This window comes from Oryctolagus cuniculus, chromosome 18 (genome assembly GCF_964237555.1).
Source record: "Oryctolagus cuniculus chromosome 18, mOryCun1.1, whole genome shotgun sequence".
NCBI classification, from domain to species: domain Eukaryota; kingdom Metazoa; phylum Chordata; class Mammalia; order Lagomorpha; family Leporidae; genus Oryctolagus; species Oryctolagus cuniculus.
Window position 1 is genome coordinate 39180120 of NC_091449.1, and position 24572 is coordinate 39204691.

At 53.4% G+C, this 24572-nt stretch overlaps 2 protein-coding genes and 1 long non-coding RNA gene across 3 annotated transcripts; 2 read left to right on the forward strand and 1 right to left on the reverse strand.

The window, feature by feature from the left end:
* Window positions 1-1272: 1272 nt before the first annotated feature.
* On the reverse strand, window positions 1273-8605 carry LOC138846666 (uncharacterized). The gene is made up of 2 exons (XR_011384202.1): window positions 8100-8605; window positions 1273-3281 (listed from the first exon to the last, which is right to left on the reverse strand). It is a non-coding gene; the product is annotated as an uncharacterized lncRNA (long non-coding RNA).
* A 2977-nt stretch (window positions 8606-11582) lies between these two features.
* Window positions 11583-17894, forward strand: LOC138846531 (USP6 N-terminal-like protein). Its single transcript, XM_070062544.1, has 7 exons — window positions 11583-14770; window positions 15296-15405; window positions 15941-15989; window positions 16167-16287; window positions 16899-16993; window positions 17311-17376; window positions 17679-17894. The coding sequence occupies exons 2-7, from the start codon at window positions 15380-15382 to the stop codon at window positions 17892-17894; spliced, it is 573 nt and encodes a 190-aa protein (XP_069918645.1). The 5' UTR covers window positions 11583-14770; window positions 15296-15379.
* On the forward strand, window positions 17835-20542 carry LOC138846401 (uncharacterized). The gene is made up of 2 exons (XM_070061986.1): window positions 17835-18265; window positions 18805-20542. The coding sequence occupies exons 1-2, from the start codon at window positions 18037-18039 to the stop codon at window positions 19872-19874; spliced, it is 1299 nt and encodes a 432-aa protein (XP_069918087.1). The 5' UTR covers window positions 17835-18036; the 3' UTR covers window positions 19875-20542.
* The last annotated feature ends 4030 nt before the right edge of the window (window positions 20543-24572 follow it).

A 24572-nucleotide genomic window follows, 5' to 3' on the forward strand; every position in this document is an offset into this window, starting at 1 on the left:
ACAGGTAAGTGCTGCCCTGTGTTCTGTGAGCCCTTCTCACACAGGACTGACCTGAGGTGGGGAGGGCACGGGGACGCTGGGTATCGAGCCGGGTGGTCAGAAGCACAGGTCACTGCAGGACACTTTCCTGGGAGTGGGGGGGTTGGACAGACATGGTTCCCCTACCTTCTTCCTTGTGGTTCTCCAGGACAACTTCCGAATGTGCTGGGAGTCCAGCGTCACGAGCTGGGAGGGCGGCCTTAGACCCGGGCTGGGTTTGTCCAAAAATGATCAACCCAATGTGTCCTGATGTCCCAGGGTCCACACCCAGCAGAGCCTGCATTCTGGGTCCCTCACAGTGGTGCAAGTGGAGTTTGTGCCCGTGAGACTGCATTGCCCTGGGCAGCTGTCCACAGCCTTGGTTGACGGGCTCACACTAGATCCTGCGCTCTGCTGTCCCGGGCGGGCCTTGTAGGCGATCAGCAGCTCCATGTACCTCACTGCACGTGAGTGTGCACCGTCTCCCCAGACACAGACAAGTTGGTGTGCAGCACAACGTGAACCTGCTCAACGGTGACCCCCCGGGCCCTGCCGCTGGCATCAGGCGTGAGGGGCAGTCTGGGGACATCTGACGCCATCTCCAGGCAGACAGGGGAGGCGTCAGGTTGTAGGACCTCCCGTTGGTGTCCACTGGGAACACTGCTGCCTGGGCAAAGAACCCTGACCCCACTGTCAGTGTGGTGAGGAGAGTGAGTGTGAGGATGTGGGGCAAACAGTGGATTTTCCTCACTCAGGAATCTTAGAGCAGCCCAGGAGGGAGGCACAGGATGGACCTTTTGCAGAGCAGTGCTGGGTAGGAGGAGTCTCCCAAGGCCTTCTTGGGTGCCAGGAGCAAGATGAATTCATTGTTGGTGTCTGGGGAGGCCCCGGGCCAGCGTCACTTGATCTTGTTGGACAGAGGACTAAGATGTGGGAGCTTTCCCCCAAACAGCCCCAAGTGACTAGGAGCCCAGTCTGAGAGAGCCAAGAGGTCCCTCTCAAAGCTGTCAGCACAGGCCAGCACCACTGCAGAGCAGGTGTGGCTGTACAGCACTGCCCACAAGAGGGCGGCAGAGACCTGTCAGTCACAGGGGCGACCCTGCTCAAAATGAGGCCTCTGAATTTAGTGCTCTGGACAACCTAGATGAGCAAGCCTAAACAGTGTCCTGGGTGGGGGGAGTGGGGCCCTGAGTTAAGGTGACTCCTGGGGTGCCGCTCCCTTGCCCGCAAAGGAACGACACTGTTCGCAGCTCATCGGTCTTCAGCAGACTTTTAATGGGAAAATAACAGGGACAGAGAAAGAATGAAAGGAGGAGAGTGGACAGGAAAGCCCCCTCCTTCCTCAGCACATAGCTTATATACAAAATCTGGCCAATTGCAAGCGGGCTCAAGTCCATGCACGGAACACTCCAATCCGTCGTCTGTTCACGCAGTGTGCATGCGTCCTCGGGCCAATCAGATGAGGTGTCACGCAGCAGGCAGGCTCACCGCGCGGTCCTCGGAGCCATCTTGTTGTTTACCACATTCTCAACTCCTCTGGAACGTCCTGACCGTGGGAAAGCATTGCCCTAACTGAAACTAGCAACATCCGCCTTGTGATAAAGACACAGCAACAGCTATCAGACCGACCTTGACATGGGGGCTCCATGGCTGCGCATCCCATGGAGCCCCACATCTCCCCCTTCTTTATTATTTAAATGGCATGGAAACGTGCCTGTCTTAGGTACCCAATGGCGCGCTACCTGCTTACCCGTCATGGAGGTAATAGGAAGCCTGTCCTACCCTCTGTCTTAGGTTGCTAGGAGCGCCCATCAGTGTTTACCCGTCTTTGACTACCGCTCCATCATGCTAAGCCATACTTCTTTATTGGGGTGAGATCGCAAGGTGGCCAGCATAGCCTGTTGGATTATCAAGTTGGTATTCTGCTGACGGAGTGCTAAGGCTCTGATCCATCTGGCTATGAAGGCAAGGCCCAGTAGTACCATGACAAACAAGCAACCGATAGTGACCCATTCTTTAACTTGAGCCCTGTCTTAGGTAGGTACAGGATGTGGAGTGTCTTACCCATTCTTGAGTACCATTTTAGCCCAACATTAGGTGAGAGATGAAGCATACAGCCAAATATTAATATTTTTGATTACAAAGGAGGTTTGGTATAAAGTTTTAAGTGATGAATGTCAGTCCATACAGACTGTAGCGAAGATAGCACAAATTGCAGAACACACGGAAAACATCCCATACAAAGTAGGAAAAGCAGTAACAATCCAGCCCACATTAATAACCAATGAATCCATTGAAACCCTTCAAATGTTAGTGGGTTAGTAATAAACATATGTTGCATTTTACTCTTAAGTTTATCCATAACAGACTCTATATATGGCATTGTTAGTAATGTTAAAACAACATTCCCCTGGAACAGATTTACAGTTTACATGATCTTTTAACAGCAAATAATCGATAGCTGCTTGGTTTAAGAGTACTCCTGAACGAACTTGATCCAATTTTTTAGCTATATTGGATAGCGCAGTAGCAGTACAATTGATTGTTTTGGTCACCAAACATGTAAGCCTTTGTAGCCCACAATTATTTCCATAAGCCAATCCAGGAACTCCCACTAGCTGTATAGCCATGGTGAAAGCAGGTCTCCAATGAAGATGACATCATCATCACAGTTCTCAGGTAATGAGCATCACTGTTGTGCCTTTGGAAATACAGATGTTAGCATTGGGGCCACACGGCCCAATGAGCAGTTGTGAAAATCATTAGGGGCTAACAATGTAAAAGCAAATTGGTTGCATAAAAATACCCATCCCTTAAGAGCCCATGTCCCATACCAGTACTGGATCAGGTCCATTCCATTGATTGGTGATAGGATCCTTTCATTTTACCATTGTTCTTACCCCAGCTGTTTGTGGATGCCACTGTTGAATAGCTGCAAGACGACCATCTTTATCCAATGTGAAAAAATTTAAAATGAATAAAGCATGTGAGAGCCATTTGTTAGGAGAATGGGCAAGAACCTTAAACTCCCCCTTTTGTTTATATTATTAAAATATTGTTTTAAAGTGTGATGTGTATGTAGAATATTGTCTTGACCCTGAGGATTATAAGGAATGTCAGTAACATGAGATAGAAAGTTACACAAAAATTTCTAAAAGAGGCAGAAATATAAGCAGGTCCATTATCCGTTTTAATCTGCTTTGGAGTTCCTAGGGAAGCAAAAGCTTGTAAGCAACGGGCAATAACATGTCTTGTAGCTTTACCTGTATGTAAGGAAGCAAAAATAAATTTAAAATAAGCATCAATAGACACATGTATATATGTTTGTTTACCAAATTCCATGAAGTGGGTGATATCCATTTGCCATAGTTGATTGGGGGAATAAATCACGAGGAATAATGTGAAAGTGAGGTACTGGTAACTGGATGGAGCAAGTAGAACAGAATTTTACAATTTGTCGAGCTTGTTCTTGAGTAATATTATGTTTTAAGTGTAACGTATGAGCATTTAAATGATGTAAAACGTGATCTTTTGTTGCTGTAGCAATAGAATATATGCATAGAGCAGAAGCTGCCAAATGATTACCCTCTACCAATGGTCCAGGAAGGTTGGAATGTGCTCGAATATGACCTATAAAGAAAGGGCAGGTATGCTGTCGAATGACAGTGCAAATGCGTGCAAATGCGAGAAAACAAAGGAGAAGCAGCTGAGGATTTAGGAAGGAATGAACAAGTGTCCAATTGAGGCACTGATAGGAACACATATTTGCTATTGGTGTGTATGTTAACCACTACATCCAAAGTAGACCGCAATGCAAGTGCAACAGCAACTAATTCAACTAGCTGTAGAGATGAAAAAGAGGTGTTAATAACTGTATGGTGACCATCACAAATTACAGAAGCTTGACCTCCTTTTAGGATATTGAATAAAGGTTTAAGGTCTCCTGTTGTGAGGTGGAGATGTGCAGAAAGCAAATTAATATTCCCCAGAAGTTTTTGAAACTTATTTAAAGTCTGTAAAGAATCCAATTGTAAGGTGACTTTTTGTGGAAGTATTTTTCATGGGTACAATTGGAAGCCTAGATATTGACAAGGATATTGAAGTTGCATTTTCTCAGGGGCTATGATAAGACCAAAAGTAGATGATTGCTCTTTCATTACTGTTAGACATTGCATCTCCAAAAATTCCTCGGGTCCAGCTATTAAAATATCATTTATATAGTGTATAATATATAAATTGCTATATTTTTTGCAAATTTTTTGAAGAGCAGCATCAATGAATTGTTGGCACAAAGTAGGGCTATTAGCCATTTTTTGAGGTAAGATCCTCCATTGGCATCTTTGTATAGGTTCTTGAAAATTTACTGATGGAACACTGAAAGCAAATCGGGGACAATCTTTTGGATGTAAAGGTATAGTATAAAAATAATCTTTTAAATCTATTATTGCAATATAAGAGTCCTTTGGAATTGCAGTAGGCAATGGTAAACCTGGTTGTAAAGCCCCCATAATTTCCACAGTAGCATTAACAGCCCTAAGGCCTGGAAGCAATCGCTATCTCCCAGATTTTTTTTTTCTGATAACAAAAATAGGACTATTCCAAGGAGAATTAGAAGGAACTATATGTCCTGCTGTTAATTGTTCTTTCACCAATATCTGTGCAGCAGTTATCTTTTCCTGTAGTAAAGGCCACTGATCCACCCACACGGGATTATCTGATTTTTATTTTATTTTATTTTTTGCATGGGGCACAGGCTGACCAGTAGCCATCAAGGGAAACCTAAGCCTCTCTGGTCATGATTGACAGTTAAAGTAACTGGAGATGCGATGCTTTGTTGTTTGTCTAAACCCTTACCTGGCAAATGACCTTGTTGAAGTATGTTAATGGTAATAATCTTACTTGGACTATGTATGAAAGCCCCCATTTGAGTTAGAATATCATGTCTCCAGAGATTAACAAGTAATGCAGCCAAAATATAGGGGCGACAGGCTCCAGCATTACCTGCTTTATCCTCCCGTTGTAGCAATTTGGAACTTTGTGTTAATCTTTGACTCCGACCAATACCTTGCAATTGAGTTATGGTAATTTTCTTTTTTTCCAATTTGTGGGCCAGCTTGCTGCTGAAATAACAGAGACATCAGCTCCAGTATCTAAAAGACCACTGAATAACTTTTTATTTAGTTTTAAGAAAAATTTGGGTCAGTCCTTAGTTATGGGTTGTATTCAATAAGCATTAGAAGATCCAAAACCGTTATTTTCTCTTTTATTTAAAAAAGACCTACCAATTGAAGAGAAGGGGAACAGAATCAAGTGAGCAATGCATTGTCCTGGAGGTAAAGTTACATTATTGGCTTGAGTCATAATTTTTATCTCACCAGTAAAGTCAGTGTTTATAACTCCAGGAAAAACCTGTAACCCTTTCATAGTTATACTACTTCTGCCCAGTAGGAGACCAAAAATCCCAGTTGGCAAAGGACCAAAAATCCCAGTAGGGAGGCCTTGTGGGCCCATCTCAGGGGTCAATACTGTATAGGAGGTGGCACTGAGGTCCAGTCCTGCACTACCCTCTATGGCTCCGTGGGGGAAATTGATGGATTTAGGCTGTTCTGTTGAGGAACAAATGTCATGGCCCCCAAAATTTGTTGGGATGGGGCCTGGGGCCAGTCCCACTTTTAGTTTTCTGAACTCTATTTATTTAAGGAATTATCATTTTTATCAGTTTTGGAGTGACATTTATTGGTCCAATGCCTTTCCCTTTAGCACCAGGGGCAAATCCCAGGAGGAGGGGCTTTTTTGATGTTTGACTTTTGGACAATATTTGTACATGTCCCTGTTGCCCACATTGATAGCACCCTCATTTACCAGGCATAGTCCTCCTTGTTGATTTTTGTAATGACATACCAAGCAGAGTGGCAGGTCCTGAATGTTCTGTTTTTTAAATTAATTTATTTTGTTAATTTTTTATTAAAGGGACTGTTACAGAACACCTCAGCCACAATAGCCAATCGATTCATATTTGCGTTGTACTTATGTTTTGTAGAATTTACAGTACTATGGGCATTACTAAGCAATTTTTACACAGCACCAGAAAAAGATCCATACTGAGAATCAAACATTATTAGTAATCATCATGGGCACGTTTAACGTTCAGCTTGACTGCGTGTTCCCCCGGGATGAAACAGCAGCAGCAGAGGCTTGCTCCGGCTCCTCCTTAAAGCCCCCAAGGACAAGGGTGGCTCATTGCCAAGATCTTAGGCAAGCAGTGCGTCCCATCCCGGATCTTGGCCAGAGAGCCGAGACACGAAGCATGCCCACCTGTTTATCAGAAAATATTCCTTTATCCCCTCCCGGGGAGCTGGCCAGGCTCCCAAGGAGCAGGAGAAGGTTATCTGGCAGACAAGTTACTTGTTTATCAGAGCCAAACAAAGACACAAGCCTCTCCATCCCAAAAATCTGTCCTTACATTTGGCCCTAGAGTTGCACCAAGGTATAGGCATAATTAATACATCATACGAATATAATACAAATTTTCTATACAAATATACATCCAGCAATAAAACACAATAATATTCAATATGTTTCAAGGATAAATTGAAACATATCTGAGGGAACTAGCCTCTTATTATTTGTAATTATTACATTTCTACAGGTGTGTGGAATCTTAACTACTTGCGGCATATCTTGATTTATATATATATATATATATATTTTTTTTTTTTGTGAAGCAAACCAAGCATAATCTGTCCAAGCATTCCTATCAATAATAGGGGTAGAGTTAGTACATAAAACAAAAACAAAATGGGTAGTCCGGACACTTTGTCACCACAATTTCTCATTGCACATAGTAATATTAACTTTATAACAGAGAACATTTACTTTAAATGAAATATTTAAATGCAAGGTGAGGGCTGTCCAGTGTACACTGATCTATATTTTTTACTCCCAGTGTTTCTTATCCACAACACCTTCTTCAGCAAACCAAGGACTAATTGTTTCAACAGCACTGATAAGCTGCTCTACAGTTTGTTTCTTTAACCCTATTTTCTACATCTGTAACAAAGTTTTCACAGCCTTTGTCACGGCTTGCTTTGTTTCTTTAAATGCACATTTAAGTTTTTTCTGAGGAAATCCCAATGTTGCTTATTCACGACTCCTTTTGCGAACCAAGGACTGACTATTTTTATAGCATTAATGAACTGTTCTATGGCTCGCCTTGTTTAACCCTATTTTCTGTATTTGTAATGGAGTCTTTATAGCTTTTTTTTTTTTTTTCTTTTTTCTAGGGGCCGATTTAGGGAGAGTCAATGGACGATACCACGGCGGCGGTTCGTCCTCTAAGCACAAATTTGCTAGCCTAGTCAAACTGGGATATAAATGAGATGGCCCCCTCGAGCGCAGGGGTGCACTCGATGGGGGATGGTCCTTCACTGAATTTTTCTCTGTCTCATCCGGTGGCTGGTCCCTACAGGGACCTTTGTCCGTCTGTTTCCTGTCCCACTGACTACCACAGTCACTAGACTGACTATCATGCCGAGACTCCTCCTGAACCTTCTCTAGGAGCTCGCATCCTTCATCAAGTAAAAGCCCTATGCTCTCAGTGGGGTGCTGAAGTGTCTGTTCAATGAGTTGCCATAATCTAAGTATTTCTGCCGGCTCTCTGGCTGCTCTCAACTGTCCCCCTACTCTCCGCCACTGTTGCTCATCTAATTGGCCACCTTCCACAAACCGTGGTGACGTCTTGGCAACAGCCCTAGTGAATGCACATACTGTGGCCGCCTTAACGGGCGTCCCCGCAGCTTTTAACAAGCAGCTCAACAGCATGTGCAACCTAGTGGTGGACGGAGAATAGTCCATTTGGAGGTAAAAAGGAAGTTTCTGAGTATTGTCCATTTCGAGGTAAAAAGGAAGTTTCCGCCTATTTCCTGGCGTTTCTTAACACTTTGTACTCCCGCCTTTTAAGGGATTCCTTTACCCTTTTTTCTGGCGCTTAATTTCCCCGTCTTTCCTCGACGGAACCGCGGTTTCTATTCTTTCCCCAGCTGGATTTCCGTGCACTCGCACGCTTACCCTTTGTTCCTTACCTATTCCTGCGTGGAGAAAGTGGTCCGGATCCGAGTCACGGCACCACTTGCCGCTCCCTTGCCCGCAAAGGAACGACACTGTTCGCAGCTCATCGGTCTTCAGCAGACTTTTAATGGGAAAATAACAGGGACAGAGAAAGAATGAAAGGAGGAGAGTGGACAGGAAAGCCCCCTCCTTCCTCAGCACATAGCTTATATACAAAATCTGGCCAATTGCAAGCGGGCTCAAGTCCATGCACGGAACACTCCAATCCGTCGTCTGTTCACGCAGTGTGCATGCGTCCTCGGGCCAATCAGATGAGGTGTCACGCAGCAGGCAGGCTCACCGCGCGGTCCTCGGAGCCATCTTGTTGTTTACCACATTCTCAACTCCTCTGGAACGTCCTGACCATGGGAAAGCATTGCCCTAACTGAAACTAGCAACATCCGCCTTGTGATAAAGACACAGCAACAGCTATCAGACCGACCTTGACATGGGGGCTCCATGGCTGCGCATCCCATGGAGCCCCACACTGGGGCGTCTGCGTCTCATGTCAGAATGTAAGTTCCAGGCCTGGCCACTCTGCTCTGATCCAGCTTCCTGCCAAAGAGCCTGGGAGGCAGCAGCTGACAGCCTTGGAGAGGGCCCCTGCACCCTTGTGGGAGAGCTGGACAAGTTCCCAGATCCTGGTTCTGCCTGGTCCAGCTCTGTCTGCCTTTGGAGATGAGGCAGCACATGGAATTTCTCTCTCTCTGTCTCTCCTTCTCTATCACATTGCATCTCATTAATCAGTCAATGAATTCTCCACTGGAGAATCTGTCACTGCCTCTCCCAGCTGCTGGAAGCTGCCACATGCCCTGGCTCTTTGACTTTCAGATCCAACTCTTGGCTCCTGTCAATCCCACCCTTTATTATTCCTATGGTTATATCCACCTGATCTCCATTTGTGCGTTGATTTGTGCTAGTTGTTGGCTCACTCTTGACAATTTCGGGTCCACTGTAAACAGCTTCTTGGTGGCTTCACATGTGTCCCCATGTGTCTGGGGAGCGTCTGCCCCCACAGAAGAACTCTGATGGAGCGAAACCTATCGACGTCTTCCCTGTGCTTGGCTCAAGTAGGGAGCAGTGTCTCATGGAGGCAGTAGAGGCAGGGCTCCCTGGGAGCAGTTTTGCTGCAGGACACAGAAAAGCGTCCATTATGATAATGAAGTCACCAGTCCAATGTGGACTTGTGGCTACGCCAGCGTGCCCACAGTGGGTGCTCCGATGCGAGCAATGTGCTCCACACCTGCCTTGCTCGTGTGGGGATGAGGGAGATCAGGGCATGTGGGGATCAGCTCACCCCTGATGGCACCATCTTTCCTGGGGGCGGCCCTAGAAGGGCGGTGGGAGACAACAGGGCACTCAGCTCCCACTGTATTCTGGGAGGAGGACCATCACCAGCCCTGTGGTTACCCTGGGAAGTGGGGAACCAGGAGCTCCTTATACCAACCCCACTCATGCAGAAACATTTCAAGGTCTTGCAACTGATGGAGCCATTCGTTTTTAAAAAAGATCTCTCTCTCTTCTTTCCCTCTCTCTCTCCCTCTCTCTCTCTCTCTGTATCTATCTAGACTTGAAAGGCAGAGTGACAGAGAGAAGGGGAGCAAAAATGAGAGATGGAAGAGCTGCTGAGATCCCCAGTGGCTGGTGGCCCTCTGGGCTCCCCAGAGCTAGAGGTCGCTTTAGCTGGGCTCGCTACAGAGTCCCAAGGCTAGAGTGGCCTGCAGAATAAGAATGGCCGGCAGGAAGGGTCCAGGATGCCTGAACAGGGAGAGGCCACACTGACCTCTGCACAGACAGATGCCAGAGACACAAAGGGAGGACCACGTTCCCAGGGACTGACTGAGAGAGACTGTCAGTGGTGAACAAATGGACGGAGCAGACAGAACAGAACACAGACTCCATGGAGCAGTGAGGAGAGAGAACAGACACACAGGTGCCAGCCACATGCTCCCAGTGCCCATTGTAGGGAGGGGTCCACACATGCAAATCAGTAACACGATATGTCACTTCAACAAAATGGAGGTAAAAAATAAGATTATCTCGATAGATGAGGAGGAAGCATTTGATGAAATAGAACATTCTGTCATGGTGGACACCATAAAGATCGACTGGCTATAGAAGGAACACACTGCAACACACTCAAGGCAGTAGTGAGCAAGCACGCAGCCATCATCACATTGAATGGGGAAAAGATGGAAGTATTCCCATTAAGAGCCGGACCAGAAAAGGGTGCCCAGTTTCACCGTAATTATTCTATGTAGTTCTAGACATTTTACTCAGAGCCACTAGGCAAGGAAGAGGAATCAAAGGCATATGAAGTGGGAAGGAGGAGGTCCACCTTGTTGGGGATGGCATGTTCCTTGCACACAGGCACAAAAAGACTCCACTGAGAGACTCTGGGAACTCATCAAAGAAGTTGTAAAGTTGTAGGACAGAATATAAAAATCTACAGCATTCTCACATACAACTCTGGCTGAGAAAGAAGTCTCATTAAAAATACCCATAAAAAAACCCAAGTACCTTGATATAAATTTCACTAAGAATGGAAATGATCTCTACAATGTAAATGAAAAATTATTAATGAAAGATATACAAGAACACACCAAAATGGAAAAATCTTTCTTGTTTTTGATTTGGGAAAATTAAACTATCCAAGGGATCACATTACTCAAGGCAATTTGCATATTCAACGTGATCTCAATGAAAATACCAAGGACATACATCACATATGTAAAAAGAAATCCAAAAATTAATATGGAAGCACAAAGATCCCAAATAGACAAAACAATCTTTAATAACAAAATCAAAGCTGGAGGCATCACAGTACCAGATATCAAAACCTACTGCAGGGCTGTTATAAACTAAACAAACTAGCATTGGCTCAAAAATAGACGTGTAGTCTAATTGAACAGAAGAGAATCCCCAGATAGTAATCCACTCATCTTTGACCAACTCATATTTGACAAGAGACCTAAATCCCTCCACGAAAAGACACTTTTTCAGACGACGTTGGGAATATTGGGTTTCTACCTGCAGAGGTTTGAAATAAGACTCGTATCTTACACCCTGTACAAAAATCGACTCACAGTGGATCCATGATCTAAGCCTAAGACCTGAATCCCTGAAATTCCTGAAGGAAAAGATAGGGGAAACACTGCAGGACACGGGTCTGGGCAAAGACTACTTGGAGAAGACCCCAGAAGCACAGGAAAGCAAAGTGCACATGGGATGACCCTGAGCTAAGAAGTTTCTGCACAGCAAAGGAAACAACCAGCAAAGTGAAGAAGAACCAACGACACGGGAGAAAATATTTACAAACTACGATCCGATAAAGGGTTAACACCCAGAGTATATAAGGAACAGGAGACACTCATCAAGGACAAAACAAGCTACCCAGTCAGGAAGTGGGCTCACTGCAGGAACTTTATTCAAACTTATGAGGCTTAAAGGCTGTTCTATAGAGAGCAGGGTTTGGTCTCAGGGCCCCACAGGGGACAGAGGCACAGGTGCACCTGGCTCCAGAACACCTGTCTTGGGCCTGCCCTCCTGATCGAGCTGTGGAGACAGCACAGGACCCACCTCCAAGGGATCTGACAGTTGAGGGGACGAGGCCCTGCTGACCCGGGAGGGTGGCATTGTGACACTGCTGGTGGAACCCCGTGATGTCAGCATTCCTGGAATCCTCCTGCGTGGGTGGTGGCAGTTAGAGGCTGCTCGTGTCTGTGAGGGACTGACTCGTGTGCTTTCCTAGACTGGAGCAGACTCGGCAGAGGAGGACTAATTTGGGACAGAGGTGAGAGGGACGGGTCTTGGGGAGGGACAGTGGCTCCCGGATGAGTGACGAGAGCCGAGCACGGGCGTTGCCTGCTGTGTGCTGAGTGCGGCTACTGTGGTCCCTGTCAGTGCTCCCATGATGGAGTGGGGTGGCTGTGATTATGCCCTTAGTGTGGGTCTGTGCCAGCCCAGGTGTCCCCAGGGTTGGCGTCCAGTCTGCACTGAGCTCCCCACGGGGCACAGGTACCTGTTGTGGGCTCATAGGAGACTTGGGGCTCTGAACTGGGAGCCGGAGGAGACCTTCTGTTCTAGGGGTGTGTCTGGGCACAGTGGAGGGAAGCCCACACCACACGGGGAGAAGGCTCCTTCAGTCAGTCTGGGGCAGAAGTCAGGAACACCCCCCCTCTCCCTCGTGTGTCATCCATGTCCACGACCTCTGGACTGACACCCTCCTGGTTCCTGAGAGTCAGGTGCCACCTGCCCGGTGGTGGCTCAGATCAGATGGACTTGAGTCCCAGGGTGGGGTGGTAGGAAGCAGCTCCCTGTGGTGCTTCTGGGCTCTGTCCTGTTTACAGTGTGTTCTTGCAGCTCAGACATGGAGGCTCTGGAGTTGCGGGAGGCCCGGCAGCGAGCCGTGACCATCACCAAGTATGAGCAGGTACAGGCCAGGCAGCTGCCTTGGAGGAAGGGCCCTAGGACCTCGGCCGTGTCCATGGCAACAGTGGACTGGGCTGCCAAGGGCCATGACGGCTGTTGGGGCCCTCCCGCTCTCCCCAGCCCGTGTGCCCCTGGCTTCTCACCTGGCTGCCCTTCTGGCTGCAGGGTCGCCGAGGAGGGGTGCTGGTGATGCCTTGGGAGGAGGAGGACAAGGCCACCCGCCCATTCCCGGATCACCTGGGCATCCTGCAGTGAGTCGGCACACCCCATGGCCACTCAGGGCAGCTTCTGTTCTCAGAGAGCCTGCTCTGGAGGAGGGACCTGTCTCTACAGCCTGGGCTCTCCTTGTGTGATAGGAGCCTCAGGAGACACTGGGTGGGACAGGGCTGCCCGGGAGCTGGGAGGGGAGGGGCCCTGTCACTGGCAGAGAGGGTGTGGGCACAGGATGAGAGACGGGGCCTGCAGGGGCTCGGGGCCCCCCAGAGAGCAGCCTCCTTGGCAGGGCCCAAGGGGCAGCTGGGCTGAGGGCCGAGCCCCTGGCTGGGGTCCTGAGGAAGGGACCGGGCAGGGAGGGTTCTCAGCAAAGGCGCTCTGGCCTGAGTCTGAGCCGGGGAGCTGGGGACTGGGGACGAGGTACTAGGCCTTCGTCCTGTGCCCCAGGTGTCCTGGGACATGGAAGAGGGTGAGTTTGTGTTGCGGCCTGAGCAGCCTGAGATCAGGAGAGGCAGGTGGCAGAGGGCAAGCCCTCGGCCGGGTAGGGTGTCGGGGAGTAGGCACCATGACAGCCCTGCCAGCACTGGGCAGATTTCAGGCCAGGTCGTGGGCTGGTAGGTGGTTCTGCCATTTCTTGACACTGGCTCCCACGGGTGCCCAGTCCTCCGCTCCTAGGCAGCCTTCCTGTCTCAGGACTGTGGATTCTCAGATCCTGCACAGGGCCCGGTCTCTGCCCAGGAGGGAGCTCCCATAGCAGAACCGCATTGCGATACCCGGGACCTTGCGGGCCCTGTGCTCCCCACATTCTCAGGTCCCATCCTCCCAGGGGTGTCCATGGGCAGGACGGCTGCCTCGTGCCTTCTCTTTGAACCCTTGGTCTAAGTCTTGGGGCTTGGGCCTGGGTTGTCCCTTCCCTGGCCTGGCGTGGGCGGTGGAGTGCTCGGGCCTGGCTCAGGTCCTCACAGCTGTGCCTCCGTTGCCTCCCAGTGAGAAGCAGCTGCCCCGGGACAGCGCCTGGATCACCAAGGTGAAAGCTATCTGTGGAGACCGCAGGGGTGGGGCTGGGAGGATCCCCCAGGGCCTGGTGTTTTGGGTGTTGGTGAGGGGCAGAACCCAAAGTCACCCAGAGTCAGGAACTCTAGGGCTACCCCACCACATCCTCCCGCCCTAAAAGGACATGCAGCCACGGGACCCTGCCCACAGCCACGGGACACCTGGAGGGTTGGACAGTGGGGGTGTCCATCCTCAGTGTGGATTCTGTGGAGGCGGCCAAGGGTCACAGGTTCTGACCCACTCAGAGGGTCTGGGCCCAGGTCTGGGCCCCCTGTGGGTCCATGCGGTTCAGAGAGGTCAGGCTGGGCGCTGCCTCCGAGGGCCGCTCTCCAAGACCCAGATCTGTGCTGACAACAAAGTCGCTGTCTTCCTGCAGAATCGGCAGAACCGAAGCCTCCAAAAATGGCTGAAAATTCTGAAGAATTGGCAGAATTATCAGAACACTCAGAAGGTGGTGTGGCGGCTGAGGAGCTGTGGGGAACTTCTCTGCCACTTGGGAGTTCATCACCCCCGTTTGTGGGAGCACTCGGTTTTCTCCAAGTCTGCTGGCTGCCCACGGTCCCGAACTCCAAGGACACAGGCCTTGGCTCAGCCTCCTGTCTCCCATTCAAGGTCCCCGCTGGGAGACAACTGATGGCAGGATTGGCCACGCCCCGGCCCAGGGAAGGGAGGCCATGGCTGAGATCCATGTTCCCTAAGCCCAGACCACCTCTGTCCCTGGGGATTGACCCGAGCCCTCCCAGGACAGCAGGCACCCAGGCCCCCATCCTGCTGCAGCCTCTGCCCCCAGCCTGCCCAGGGTGCCCTGTGCCTGGCTCACCAGAGCCCTTCCTTCCTGCAGCTGCGCCGCCGGATTTACAAGGGCGTCCCTGCCCAGGTGCGGGGGAAGGTGTGGGGCCTGCTCCTCGGGGTGGATGCGGTGAAGGCGGAGAACCCCGGGGCCTATCAGGTAGGACGATAGCTTGGGGCCAGAAATGTCACTCCCTGGCCAGGTGGGTCCAGAGCTCAGTGCATGGTTGGCATAGCCTGGAATGGGAAGAGGCCTCCTTTGGGCACTGTGTGCTCCTGTTCCTCTCTGGATGGTCCCTCTGGCCTTGTTCAGCATTGTCCACTTGTGACTGCCCCTGCCCCCTCACCATGTCCTGGCAGTGTCCCCATTGGGAGGTTGTATGCAGCTTGTCCTGGGCGGGCCCATGGCTTACACTGGTCCCCTGGAGAAGAGAACCTCATGCCTGCCCATCAGCTGAGGGTGGTCCTCAGGGGACCCCTCGGCAGGGCTCTGGATCTCATGGGTGACACGGGCACCATGGTCAGCTGACACCAGGGACCTCCCTGGTCAAGGACTCAGGGACCTGAGCCTCCTGGTCCACAAACTCTCCTTCAGCCCCTGCTGGACCCTGGGGTCTGTGGGCACTGGGTGGTAGAGGCGGGGGCTCTGTGCTGAGGCTGGCCCCGCCCTCCTCCCGCCCTCCAGAAGCTGAAGGCGCAGGGCCGACTGCGGTCACAGTGGGTGCAGCAGATCGATGTGGCCGTGAGCAAGACCTTCAGGGGACACGTCATGTTCCGGGAGCGATTCGGAGTCAAGTGAGGCCATGGGCAGTTTGTGACTGAGGAGGGATTCTGTGGGAACCAGTGCCGTGGAGAATTGGGAGTGTCCTAGGTGAGATGTGTGGCGCTAGCACAAGTGTGGGGTTCCTGGAAGTTTTGGGGCCCACAGTAGGTGCTGAGGCTGCCCCGTGAAGGATCAGCCAGCACCGGGCATTGAGCAGCTGCTGGGTGCCAGGTGCTGGTTGGGACCTGGGCAGGTGGGGCCATAACACAGGAAGCTCCAGAGGACAGGGACAGCAGCAGAGACAGCCCAGGGACAGGAGCCAGGACCCTGGAGGCCAGAGTGGCCTGGGCCAGGACCAGCCCCTGAGTTCCACCACAGGCCAATTGCTGAGGGTGACCTGGAGCTGGCTGTGGGCGTGTGGGGTGGGTGGGTAGGAAGGAGCCCTGGGCTGTGACCAGGGTGAGAGGTGTGCACGGCGCTGGCTGGGCTGCAGAGAAGGGGTGGGGATGCAGAGCTGAGCTCACGGCCTTCAGGAACCTCGCCAACCCTCCCTCCTCTCGTCCCCAGGCAGCAGGCCCTGTTTCACCTGCTCTTGGCCTACTCCGTTTATGACCCTGTGAGTATCTGCAAGGTGCAATCAGGGGGCTGGGGGTGAGGGGGCTGTGTGATGTCAGCTGGGCCTGCAAGGGGTGGGGCGCAGAGACTGCTGCCCTGGGGTGCCCAGTTCCGGGAGCAAGAACTGACACGGGTCAGCCAGGCGGTGTGGCTCCATGGTTACTTTGGGCTCTTGCAGGAGATGGGCTACAGCCCGGGCCTGAACCAGGTGGCTGCCCTGCTCCTCATCTTCTTAGACGAAGAAGATGCCTTCTGGGCCCTGGCGCAGCTCATGGCCAATGACAGGCATGCGATGCAGGGTAGGTGCTGGCTGGACCAGCCCCCAGCAGCCAGGCTGGAGCTGCCACCACGGCCGGCACACCAGCTGCCCCCACATCTGGGTGTCCACAACAACCTCCCTTTCGAGAGTCTGAATGTGGGGCTGGGGGCCCCCACTCAGCCTGAGGCCCTGGGTCTCCCCATCAGCCGGGGCCCCATAGCCTCTCCATGGCTGCCTCTGCATCCCGCACCCCAGCCCTTGGGTGCGTCCTGGTCCAGGTGCCTGCTGGTCATGCTGCTTTGCACCATGGCCGCCCCGAACCCTCACTCAACACAGCTGGAGGATGCCCAGACGGTGGCCTCCCTTACGGGGTCCGCTCGACCTAATCCTTGTACCCAAGATCCGACCAGGCCCCCACTAGCTGCTCACCCATTATTCTGGTTGAATTCTGTTCAGTCCGGTCTGGACCCCAGGGCCACCCACCTGTAGCCTTCTTCCACCTTCATCCTGTCCCCCCACAGAGGGGGGATTCCACTGCCCACGCCAGAGCCTTCACATGCCCCCACCCAGCCTGCACCCTCTATGCCGCCCCTGACAGCCCCAGTGCTGCCTGCGGGTTCTGATTCCCCGAGGGGGGTCTGGGCCTCTCAGGGTTCTATAAAGCCGGGGAGCCCAAGCTGGCGCGTCTGCAGCAGCATCACGAGACCATCCTGAAGCTGGCGCTCCCCACACTCAAGAGCCACCTGGTGAGTGGTGTGGCCCCTGGCACCTCTAAGGGGGGGCTCTGGAGCAGGGTCTGAGCTGTCCGTGGCACGGGGGTGGAGCCAAGGCCTGACCAGGGGCCGTCTTGGTGGGAGGGGTCTGAAGCGGGCTCTGCAGGGAGGACTCATTTTCCTTCTCCTGCTCACACCCAGCATCCCGGGGCGCAGTCACCAGGGGCCAGCAGGTGTCGCCTGTGCCCACACACCCAGCACTGCGCTGGTTGAAGAGCCGCCCCTCCATTGGTGTATCTTCTCTGGGGAGGACTCGGACAGGCCCTGAGCCCCTCACTCCCTTCCTGTAGGACAGCCAGGGTGTGGCCACCAGGACCTATATTCCCAAGTGGTTCAAAGGCTGCTTCACTGACGGGGTAAGGTGCCCAGGGACACCTGCACCTGGGAAGCTGTGCCACAGGGCCGGGTGGCAGGCCAGTGGTCATGCTGCCAGTCCTCCTCACCCCTTCTGCCCAGTCCACTGCGTCCCCGAGGGGCCTGCAGCCCCCTGGCAGGTGCCCGAAATCCCCACTGGGACAAGTCTACCCCTTGAGCAGTGGCAGGACCTCAACTGGGGCAGCCTCAGCGGGGTCTCACCCTGGGCAGGGGTACCTGTGCTGCCCTCTGCTCCCTGCTCAGCCTGCACGGCCGCATCCTCACACCCCTGCTGCCCCCACAGATTCCCTTCGCAGTGACCCTCAGGTTCTGGGACATTTACATTCTGGAGGGCGAGCCCGTGCTGACGGCCATGTCCTACGTGGCTCTCAAGATCCACAAGAGTGAGTCCTCTGGGGCCATGGAGGGTGGGGTGCTGGGCTGGGGGTGGGGGATCCTGCTCAGCCCCGGAGCATGGACTGAGGGTGAGCAGGAGTGGCTGCCTGGGCCCCGTGCTTGAACCTGGTGTTAGTGTACCCCAGGAACCCCCTCGCAAGGCCCTGCCCCTTGGCTGGGTGGACAGGGTACCTCACATGTGAGTCTCAGCCTTACCCCAGGTGGGGACTTGCAGATCCAGCGGCTACGTGGGTGTGTGGACAGGGATGGAGAGTCCGTGGGTGCTGTTCCTGCCCTGGGTGCCTCCAAGCCAGACACCCCCACTGCCCCCTCGCCATGTAGGCCGCCTCCTGCAGCTGTCCCAGGACACCCTCAGTGCGTTCCTCCAGGACCAGCTGAGCCAGGCCTGGGCCCTGGACGAGCATGTCGTGGGGAGGCAGCTCCAGGCCTCCCAGTCGAAGCTCCGCAAGCTCCGCTGCCTGCTGCCTCCTCCAGGTGGACCCCCGTGCATGCTCCCCATCCCCCCTGGGGAGTCAGGAGTGGGCGCGCCATGTTCCTAAGACCTGCCCTGGGCTTTCCTCCTCCATGTCATCTGCTCCAAGCGGCTTTCACACATCCTGGCCGATGGAGACCCAAGGTGGGTGCCCAAATCTGGGTGCCCGAATCCCTGGCAGGCGAGACCCTGTCATTGCCACAGCAGCCCCCGTGGTGTGTGTCAGGGCTCTTAGGTGACAGGTGGGTCAGGTGACAGAATGACCTCCTGGGAGTTTGTTGAGACCATGTCTCTGGGACGACCGTGTCAGACAGGGAGCCCAGAGCCAGCCCTGCCGTGGGGTCCATCCCAGCATCCTGGGCCCCCTCGCATCTCCCCCACCCAGGTGCCCAGACCTTTCCCTGGGCAGCAACAGCCAGGGGTCCTCACGACCAGGCCAGGGGGCCTGGCAGTCCCTTGAGGGCCCCAGGGACCCAGCTCCAGCCCAGCCCAGGCATCACTGGCCTCTGCGAGAAGCCGACCACCTCTCCTTGCCTTTCAGCACTGCCAGAGGAGCTTCCCAGTGGTCCCCTTGGCCGGACGCTGGAGGCCGTGGAGCCAGGGCCGCTCCCCACACCAGGGAGGCCCGAGGTGCTGGGTGATGAGGCCGCACTGCATCGCCCTTCTGGTTCCACCCTGCCACAGGAGCTCCAGGGCTCAGCACCCTGCAGCCAGGCTGTGGGAGGAGTCAAGTGCTCCATCCCTGAGGCCACGTGGGAGCCAGAGACATGGAAGACACAGGAGGCCTCCCCAGAGCCTGGGGTCCCAGGCCTCCTGCAAGGGTCCCTGGAGTGTCTGGGTGCCGCCTCTGTCACTCCCACCGCCCACAACACTGGGAAGCAGCAGAGCCTGTCAGCACCGGCGTCCCTGCCTGACCTGGTGGAGTACATGCTGGCTGCAGACCGCTGGCCCCCACAGCGCCACATCCTCCAGGCGCTCTTAGAGCCCGGCAAGCCCACCACGGCCTCCCTGGGAATCCGAGGACAGGCCCAGCTCTGTGGGTTCACGGAACCTCCCTGCCCTCAACCGACGAAGGTGCTAGAAGTTTCCATGCTGGAAGACTGGGGACATGAAGAGGACTCCCCCGACGCCTGGGCCTCCAGCCTCTCCCTGGGCTCCTCCGAGTTCTCCCGCCCTGCAGAGCGAGCAGGGGACCAGCAAGGGCTGTCGGGCTGGGGCTCCCTCCCTGACCTGGTGGTCTACATGCTGGCCGCAAACCGCTGGCCTCCGGATAGCGACATCCTGCAGGCACTCTTAGACCCCTGCAAGGCCACTCTGGCTCCCCTCTGGACCAAGGGCCTGGGGGAGCCCCGAGACACTGTCTCCACTCCAGGGAGCCATGATGCAGAAGCCTCCTGCTGGGGGCCCTTCTCGAGCGATGAGGAGTGGGGTGACGAGGAGGGCTCCCTGGAGCCCTGGGAGCCAGACCTGTCCCTCGGGGCATCAGAGCCTCTGTGCTCAGCCCACATCTCAGGGGACGACCTCCGCATGGCACAAGGAGCTGGCTTTCCTAAGCCTAGGGAGTCCTTGCCAGCTGGAGACCCTGGAACCCCAGAGAACAAAACCAAGTAGAACTGTGAGCCCCGCCCCTTCTGCCCTGGCCCCTGTTACTCCAGCCCCACCTGTGTCCCCCAACTTGAGACAGGCCCGAGGACCCCTGCCCTGTGGCCCCTGCAGACCATGCACTCAGGCAGTGGTGGGCGGAGCATCGCTAGGGCCAGGCCCATGGTGGGTTCACAACCCCGAGTGCTGGCAGAGCCTGGTGGCTCCTCCATGGTGAGGCTGTCACGCTGAGGCCATGCAGGGAAATATGGGACCACATCACCACCCTGCAAGTCAATGGACCCTGCCTACACTGTGTCCTTCTTATTGACAGTGGTCCTTAACAGCTCGGGTCCCTGATCCTTAGCAGCCTCCCTGGCCTCACCTGGGTCCCAAAGTCAGGGTCCCATGTATGCTTTATGCCCCCTACCCAGTAGCTGAGGTCAGGAGGAATCTATCCTGTCCATTGTTTCTGTCCACTGGGCCGGCCTTGCATCTGGCACCCATCTCTCCTCTTAGAACATTATCTTACTCCCTGGGGTCTGGGCATGCACTGAATCACCAATTTGGTGGCCTGTGGTGGCAGCGAGACTGTGAGGCCAACACATTGTGGAGATGGCGAAAGCAGAGGTGCTGGTTTCCCTCATACTCGTAGGAGTGACCCAGGGTTCCCCCTGCCCCGTGCTGATGGAAATAGAATAAAGAGTTTGTTTCTGAAGCGTTTGGTCCATTCTTGTGGCCCTCAAGGCCTGTCTGCAGAGGTTCCCAATGGACTTCGTGCAAGGCAACAGATACTGCAGGCCCCAATCTCAGCCAGAGGCCTGTTTCCCTGCCATCCAGTGACACCTGAGGGTCCCCATGTCCCATGGCCTTTGACATTGTGCACAGCATTGTGTGAGGTGTGAGGTCACCTCAGGCCCCCATCCTGGTCTGGTGAGGTCCAGCGTCCCTTCCCCTCCGTGGGTCCATCTCCTCCCTGCCTTTCTTCTCCCTCCTCCATGAATCCAGTCCTCCAGACCTGAAACTGGAACTGGCCAGAGAGGCCTCCAGAGAACACAGACCTAGGACCAGTAGGTCAGTCTCCTGAGAAAGTCAAGGAGCATTGGCGTCCCCTCTGGGTGGCCCTGGACATCGACCCTGGGGGCTAAGTGCAGACTCCTGCTGCCCAGTCAGGTGGGCACTCTCCTGTTGGGGTCAGCCTCCATTCTTCGGCAGCCTCATCTGGGGCACGGGCGTGCTCTTGAGACAGGGAAGAGGGTAAGGGCACACGTTCGTGCTCTAGGAATGAGCCGGGGGACCATCCCCTGGGTGGGCTCCCTGCCTGGGCTCCAGCTGCCCACTGGCCCTTGACCTCCCAACTTCACCAGCTCCTTCTTCAACTCTCTGCCTCACAAAAGGGAGCTGAACCCAGCTCACCTTAAGGCCACAGCGCCACCCTGCTGGTTCAGGTTCATTCCTAAGTGTGTGTCTGGAAGTACAGGTACCTTCCAGGACCCAGGTGTGGGAAAGGCTGGACTACATGTGTAACTCCAACCTGGACTTGGGCTCATGTCACTGGGTGTCCTACAAAGGGCTCAGGGCCACAAGTGCTCACTTGCTGCTCTCTGGAGATGAAAGCAGAGGTCAACATGGCCCTGTGTGGGAAGCCAGCTTTCTTGTCTATATTACCATATTAGGGTAGGCCATGATTGAGGGCAAGGGCCAGTCCAGTTCCCAATGACCATGGCCCTGTCATCGCTGGTCCCTCAGAGCACACCCTGGACTGCACCTATTTCATCTGCTCCCTGCATGGGGAATGGGGGAGCCAGATGGCTGCATCCAGGGTGGGCAGAGGGCGTGGGGAGCCTGCTCCAGGAGCAGCTGCTCTCCCAGCCCTGTGTGAGCCCTGGGATCCTGAGCAGCAGCACTGCAGTGAGGAGGGAGCAGGCGGCTCCTGGTCTTGTTGGATGCTCAGGAGGACTTGTTGGCAGCAGCGAGCACCTGAAGCCCTGCTGGTCCCCGTGCCCTGACTCCTTCTCCCCCTGGCCCTCACTGTCCATGTGGTCAGCAGTCCCGATCCCCAGATGATCCCCTGCCCCTGCTGTGACTCCTGTGTGAGGCACAGCGCAGGGCCACCCCCTCCCCTGGAATGGAGGCTTCTTGCAGCCAGCCCCTGCCTGTACCCCTTCATGCCCAATCCTGGGTCCCTGACACAGGGTTCTTCTGTCCTGGCTGGGGGATCAGGCCCTGGCCCTGCTGGTGGATGCTCTGCCTCCAGGGCCCCTCCCTGGCCACTTGCTGGAAAGCTGGTGTGCATCATGGAAGCAGCAGCGATTTGTCCTCACGGGAATAGATTCTGGGTAGATCTACAGACAGGTGTGGATACGGGTGTGCACATGGATACACAACTGTGGATCTGGACGGGAATACAGACATACGTGTGTGTACAAACACAGATATACAGAGAGACAGAGATTTAGATACAGAAATGGATACAGATACACAGGTAGACAAAGGTGTATAGATAGAGAGATTCAGCTTAGATAGAGACACACACACACATGGATACAGACACAGCCACAGCGACAGGTACAGGTACAGGTACAGGTACAGGTACAGGTACAGAGATTTCTCTTCCTTCCTGTGATGCTTTCAGAAGGCCCAGTGGTGGTCACAGACCCCAGAGAACAATTCCTTAATCAAGGAATCTCTGTCATAACCAAAGAGGTGAAGCAGGAGTCTCATGTCCATGGGGTTCAATGGTTCCACTTCTCATTCATCACCTGGAAGTAGCTGCTCTGATGGGAGGGTTGGATGGACGTTCAGAACCTCTCACTGGGGCTGGAGCCACCGCTGCACTGCCTGCATCCCACATGTGCAATAGTTCCAGTCCGGCTACTCCACTTCCCATCCAGCTCTCTGCCGTGGCCTGGGAAAGCAGTACAAGACGGCCCAAGTCCTTAGGCCCCGGCAACTTGTGGGAGACCAGGAAGCAGCTCTGGCTCCTGGCTTCCGATCTGCACAATTCCAGGCACTGGGGCCATCTGGAGAGTGAACCAGCAGATGGAAAACTTCCCTCTTTCTTTCTCTTTCTCTATCTGCCTCTCTGTAACTCTGCATTTCAAACAAATCCATATATCTTTAAAAACATAAACAAAACCAAAAACTTCCCGTCCACATCAACTGTGGGACAAGAGCCTGGGGCTGGGCTGCCTTTCACAGGCTGTGAGAGAATCTTTACTCGGGGATCCATCGATGGCACTCTTTCCCCAAAGCCAGACTGCAAAGGTTTGATTGTCAGTTGTGACAGAGGGACTGGCTTCTCTCACTATCTATTTTTCCTTTCTTTTTTTTTTCAAATTCTGAGCTACATAGAGAGAGGAAGAGGCAAAGACAGAGAGGGAGAGACAGACAGACAGATTTTCCTTCTCCTGGTTTACTCCCCAAATGGCCACAACACACAGGACTGACCAGGCCAAAGCCAGGAGCCAGGAGGTCTGTCCAGGTCTCCTGTGTGGGTGGCAGGAGTCCAAGCACTTGGGCCTCTTCCACTGCTTTCCCAGGCCATCGCAGGGAGCTGGATCAGAAGTGGAGCAGCCAGACACAGACACCCATATGAGATGCCAGCATTGCAGGTGGTGACCTTCCACACTACACCACAACGCTGGCCCCTCCTCTCCCTGCCACACTCAGGGACACAGTTAAGTTTGTTGAGGCGCCTCCTGCTCCTTCCAGTGTGGCAGTGAGAGCTATCACAAAACAAACATACAGCAGCACCCTCCTGAGGACCCAGGTCTTCCATGCTGAACCTTGGGGCCATTTCACTTGCGCTGCTTCCTAAGCAGCCGAGCTCCTGTCTCAGGGCAAAGAAAACAGTAGACAAGAAAAACACCCGTGTCCAAAACAAAATACCTGGGAAAATGGTGACCATGGGAAGATCTCCCTCCCCACCCACTCTGCGTGTGTGTGTGTGTTTGTGTGTATGTGTGACTGTCTGTCTGCCTCTGTTTTTCAAGTACAAAATTGCAGGCAAAATTTTCGTTTGGCTTAGGGACTTTAGCAAACATTTGTTCACAGAAGAAATACAATGGACAGCAAACATGCTGGTGTCTCCCTCTCCCTTCATGATGTTTTGGTTCTTTTATTTGAAAGGCAGAGGCAGTGAGAGATAGGAGAGGACAGATGGAGAGAGATCTTCATCAGCTGGGTCAGTCCCCGAGTGCCCACAGAGCTGGGCGTGGCATATAAGCCCTCAACGCCCACTGTGTTCCTGGCAAGGGTGGCAGGGACCCACGTATGTGAACCATAACCACTCAGGGTGCCCATCCCCAGGAAGCAGGGTTGGAAGACAGGACTTGAACCCATAGGCAGTACATTAGGGGACGTGGGCATCAGCAGCATCGGAACACTATGGCATTCACCAGCCCTGTTCCTTTACAGAAGCACTCCACTCTGATGATTCACACGTCTAACTCTGGAAGACAGGAGAGGAATGCCCAGTGCCTATTGCGTAAATCCTCGGTGGCCCAGAGACTGGTTTATGTCCAGCACCTACCTAATACCTCCAAGGGCCCTGCCTCCTGCACGCTGCTAGTCCAGTGAACACATCAACACCAGCATAGTCACTTACCTATTGACAGTGGCTCTCTCTTCACCCCTCACTCTCTTGGATGATGGACCAACCTGCAGTCCTAGACAAAGACACTGATGCGGTCCCCTGTGAATATTTACTCACCCCACTGCCGTCAC

Excerpts from the sequence above, each read along its gene's own strand:
- LOC138846531 (XM_070062544.1), top strand. The coding sequence starts at position 15,380 with ATGTTCCGGGAGCGATTCGGAGTCAA. Across the intron at positions 16,994-17,310 it reads CCACACTCAAGAGCCACCTG|GACAGCCAGGGTGTGGCCAC; the intron begins GTGAGTGGTGTG and ends CCCTTCCTGTAG. Across the intron at positions 17,377-17,678 it reads AAGGCTGCTTCACTGACGGG|ATTCCCTTCGCAGTGACCCT; the intron begins GTAAGGTGCCCA and ends CTGCCCCCACAG.
- LOC138846401 (XM_070061986.1), top strand. The coding sequence starts at position 18,037 with ATGGAGAGTCCGTGGGTGCTGTTCCTGCCCTGGGTGCCTCCAAGCCAG. Across the intron at positions 18,266-18,804 it reads CTGCCTGCTGCCTCCTCCAG|CACTGCCAGAGGAGCTTCCC; the intron begins GTGGACCCCCGT and ends CTTGCCTTTCAG.